The 4,635-nt window shown below is 56.6% G+C and overlaps 1 protein-coding gene across 1 annotated transcript; it reads right to left on the bottom strand.

The window, feature by feature from the left end:
• Positions 1-262: 262 nt before the first annotated feature.
• Gpr25 (G protein-coupled receptor 25) lies at positions 263-1,408 on the bottom strand. Its single transcript, XM_004625325.1, has one exon. The coding sequence runs from the start codon at positions 1,404-1,406 to the stop codon at positions 318-320; it is 1,089 nt and encodes a 362-aa protein (XP_004625382.1). The 5' UTR covers positions 1,407-1,408; the 3' UTR covers positions 263-317.
• Between the last annotated feature and the right edge of the window lie 3,227 nt (positions 1,409-4,635).

The following is a 4,635-nucleotide window of genomic DNA, read 5'->3' as shown; positions in this document are numbered from 1 at the left end:
CTGTGCGGAATGGTCAGAGCAGGAAATCCACTTCCCTTTCTCGGCTCGGTGTCCCTGTGAGGCTGCTTTCTGCCCCATCTCATGAGAGCTTTGACTGGACACAACTGGCCCAGGTGCCCACCGAGCTGAGAGAACTGCGAGTCTCAGCAATGCGGTTTGGGGCGGGGTGGAGTGGGGGTGCTCAAATAACTCTGAGGTTCAAGGGACGCTTATGGAGGAGCTTGTGAGCAGACTTGTGCGGGATCCCGATCACCCTCTCTGGTCGCTCCGCTGCTGCCCGCCCCCGCCACACCGCTCTCCACCCGCTAGTGGGGGAGCTACCAGGCGGCCGAAGCAGCGTTCTGGGTCTGGGGGCGACCCCAGAACACGGAGCTGCCGTCCCTGGAGAGCGAAGAGGCTGAGCTGATCCTGGGTAGCTGGCGGCCGGCGCGGCCACAGGCCCGGTGCAAGGCCCGCGCGCGGAAGGAGCGGTCCAGGAGCAGGTAGATGAGCGGGTTCGCGCAGCTGTGGACGAAGGCCAGGCAGGTGGCGACCGTGAGGCCCCAGCGCAGCGCCAGCACCAGGGGGCAGGGGAGCGGCAGCGCCCTCAGGCGCGCCAGGTGGAAGACTGCCCGCAGGGCGCTGAGCGGCAGCCAGGAGCCCACGAAGCTGCCCACTACGGCGAAGATGATGCGCAGCGAGTTCCTCCGGGCCCGGCCCACGTGCGGCGGCCTGCGCAGGCGGCTCGAGATGCGGCAGTAGCAGAAGACGGTGACGGCCAGCGGCAGCACGAAGGTCAGCAGCAGCAGCAGTAGGCTGAGCGCCTGGAAGGTGTCGGAAGGCTCCTCGCCGCACTGGGTGCCCGAGCCCTCGGGGAAGGGTCGCAGCCCGCGGAAGAGCAGGGAGGGCAGGCCAGCCAGCAGCGCCACGGCCCAGACGCCGCAGCAGGCGAGGAGCGCGCAGCGTGGGGTGCGCAGCGGCCGCGCCTCGAGCAGCTTCACCACGGCCAGGTAGCGGTCCACGCTGAGGCCGGCCAGCAGCAGCGCGCCCGCACAGCGCGTGCCCGCCAGCGCGAAGCTGCTCAGCTTGCAGAGCCCCGCGCCGAAGGGCCAGCGGCCGCCCCGCGCCGCCGCCGCCGCCCACAGCGGCAGCGTGAGCACGAAGCCCAGGTCGGCGGCCGCCAGGTGCAGCACGAAGGTGTCCACTAGCCGCCGCGGCCCTCGCCGCCCGGCCAGCAGCCACACCACGAAGGCGTTGCCCAGCAGCCCCATGGCGAAGGCCGCCAGGTAGAGCGCGGGGACGTAGGCGTAGCTGTAGGGCAGCTCCCACGACGGGCACGGCTCCAACTCCTCCCCCGGCTCGCCCGAGCCGGAGTAGTCCCAGAGCTCCGTCCCTGGACGCGGGCTCCAGGGCTCGGTGGCGACCATGGTCCACAGAAACTCAGCAGAACCTTGTTCTTCACGGCCGGTGCCCAGCACCTCCCTTCCTGCCCGCCCAGCCCAGCCCAGGCGATGGGTGGGCAGGAAGGTGGTGGGGAGTAGGGCGTGGGCCGGCGGGGGCAGGCTTCTGTGGTGGGGACGGTGGCCCCAGAGTTGGTGCTGGTCGAGAGGAAAGGGTAGGGAGGGGCAGAAGTGGCTTCGCAACTGAGTCCTGGCAGGCAGGGGCTGAGGGCCGTCGCTTAGCTGTTTCTTTGCTTATGGAATCGGAGTACTTGCCCAGTTGTCTGGGGCATAATGTCAGGTTGCAAGAGGTTCTGGGTCCCTGAGAGCCCTAATTTGTTGTGGCCCCCAGTCCTGTTTGGTGGGGGGTAGTGGTGTTTCCCCTCTGGTCATGTGTTCTCTAAGAAAGAGGGGTTCAGCTATTTGGTACACGGCAGGCTCTGGAGAGCTGGGAGCCTGTCCTTGGGCATCTAGCTCCTTCGTCATTGTTAACCTTCTGCAATGGAACACTAAGTGTCTTAATTCTGAATGTCTTCTGACCACATTGGGTCCCCAAGGAGCTGGGTGCAAGGGTTTTAAGCTGGAGGGAGAGGGGCACGGTCATGTTATCCTGCTGGTAAAAGATAGAGCCAAGGACTCATATCTGCGCCCTCCTCCATCTTGCCTGTGACATCAAACACAGATGTAAGCTCAGTACAAAAGATGACATAAGACGGCATCAAATGTGATAGTGGTCTTGTCCTAAATGAGGAGATGGGAACTTAAAGGGTTGTAAGGGAAGAATTCATGGAGTGTGACCTTGATCGAGGTGGCAGGACCTGAAGAGGAGAGGGCAAGTGAGGAAAGGGAGGGGCACTTAGTTCCCTGCGAATCCCTCACCTGAGATGCTATGTTGGAATTAGTGTTACAGGGTTGTCTTAAAATCACTTCCATTGTCACCAGGATTGAGGAAGTGATGTATTGGGCAATGTAGTATTGAACAGTTGAGATAGGAAGGACACTATGAATCCGAGCTGCATAGCGACAGCCTGTACCAAATAAATGATGAAATAAAAAATTTAAGAGTAAACTCCACATAGCAAGCATGGTTGTAGGCATTGTAAGAGAGGCATTCTAGACCTCTCAGGGTCTTTGCTGCAACAGGATACATAGGTGCATGTGCAGTGGCTGACAGACCAGAAACTATACTACGTATTAAAACCAGAGGCCTCTTAGAGCTTAAAAGGGAGCAATTACTTCTGATGGGAGGATGAAGAAAGACTTCCTAGACAATGAAGAGTCAGGTCAGTTTCATGATGGAGTTGAAGGTCAAAAAAGGCAGCAGAAAAGAGTCAGATCAGACTAGAAGGAGGAGGTAGAAGGAACAACCATCCCAAGACAAGTGGAACATGGGCTTTTTGTGACACAAGCAGACCACCAAGTGTGCCCTAAGCCCAGGGTAGGAGGAGGGGAGCAGAGGATGACACAGCAAGGTTCCTGGGGCTGATCGTGAAGGGGTTTGGCTTTCATTGGTTCCACAGGGAACAGTGAGCCCGTTGATTCAGTCTGGTTCAAAAAGATCACTGGCAGAATTATGGATTGGAGAAGGAAGCTGAACCCAGGGAGGACCCAGAGGAGGTTGCTAGAATTGTTTGTGTTTGAAGTGGATTATTGACAGTGGGGACAGAAAAAAGAGGAGCCACTCAACAGCTAAGTGTAGTTCACAGGCCTCTGCAGGGAGGAGGTGAAGGTAGGTCCAGGCCTTCTCTGCAGGATGCTCTCCTCTTCCTTGGGTGGATGCTGTCCTCTTCGTTGTGGGGTGTGCTGAGTTTGATGCTGATTTGGGGTAAGATGATGAAGTAATTTATGATCCAAACCAAGGTACTTCTGAGGGTGAAAGAGGTAGTCATAATTGAACCGGACCACATAAGGCCTTCTTAGGTTGACATCCCTGTAGTCTATGGAGCTTTCAGAGTTGGAAAATTGTTTTAGAGGCCACAGACGGCTGGGCATGTGTGTGTTGAGGCTGTCCTTGTTGCAACTTCTCGTACACCACCTACAAGTTGAAGAAAGGCAGGCAAGGGAAGCCAGAGATGGGGTTGTAGCTCAGCAGTAGAGCACTTGCCTAGCATGTATGAAGCCCAGAGTTAAAAATCCCCAGCCAGAGTTTAAATCCCCAGAATTTAAAGAAAAAAAAAAATCTGTTCATTCCATTGCCCATCCACTGAGAGTGGCTTTTGGGCCTATCACTGTGTGGGAATTCCAGCCTACAGACTTGCATTTCCCTGAAGACCTCCTTCCCTCCTCCTCCAAGAGCAGAGAAAGCTGAGGAGTTGCTCAAGATTTGGAGCAGATTTTCTAACGTCTGTGCACGTGGTTGCTGGAGAGCAGCTCCCCTGTGGGCCTAGAGGGCCACAGATTCCTTCCCAGAAAGGCTAGCAGGGCAGCACTGAGACACTCAGGAAAAGGCCTAGTGCTGCTCAACTTCCTTTCCCCTCAGGCCTCAGATAAACCTCAATCTGAGGCTCCAGGAGAATGAATGATCCTGAAACCTGGAGATGAACAGCAAAGAAACCACAGATGAAAAAGCAGCCTTGGGTGAGTGGCCCAAGAGGGGCACATAAAGAAGGGGTTGAGGGGAAGTACAAGTAGGTTGTTTATTTTAAAAACAGATTCTTGCTTCCTGGGCTGTGTTCTCATACTCAAGGGAAGTCTGTGGCCAAGAGCACAGGGTGAATTTCTCCTTTGGGGCCTGGGTACAGTGGGCCTGACTGAACTTGTGTGGATAGGGGGAAGCAGCAAACACCAGAGCCGGGACACTACCCCGAGGTGGCCTTCTGGGGTGCCCTCCCTGGTTCAGTGCCTTAGGCCAGCTCTACAGTACTACTTTCTCTTCTGTTCCTCAATAGGAGTCCCCCAAAGGATTCTGAGCAAGTCATCTAGAAGTCCCACTCATTTCTCCCAGCTGAGATTCCCGGTCACTCACAGAAGCTAAACAGAAGTACCCTGCCTTTTCCCCTTGCCCCCTGCCTTCTGCGACCCTACCCTCACAGGCTTTCCTCTTTCTTTTTGCATTGCTGGAGCCCTGGTCTGTTCTCCTTGTGTATTATGGTCTCCTTGGGGGTGGGCAGCTATTCTCTGTCCATCACTGTGGTCACCACAGCTTGAGGGCACAGGAGACAGTGAATTAATAACCAATAGTTGCTTCTGGGAGTAGCCTGGTTTTGGCCTTGTATGG

This window comes from Octodon degus, unplaced genomic scaffold (assembly GCF_000260255.1).
Source record: "Octodon degus isolate 3935 unplaced genomic scaffold, OctDeg1.0 scaffold00009, whole genome shotgun sequence".
Taxonomy (NCBI): Eukaryota; Metazoa; Chordata; class Mammalia; order Rodentia; family Octodontidae; genus Octodon; species Octodon degus.
Note: the sequence above shows the minus strand (reverse complement) of the source record. Positions and strands in the feature narration are given on the sequence as shown.

Excerpts from the sequence above, each read along its gene's own strand:
- Gpr25 (XM_004625325.1), bottom strand. The coding sequence starts at position 1,406 with ATGGTCGCCACCGAGCCCTGGAGCCCGCGTCCAGGGACGGAGCTCTGG.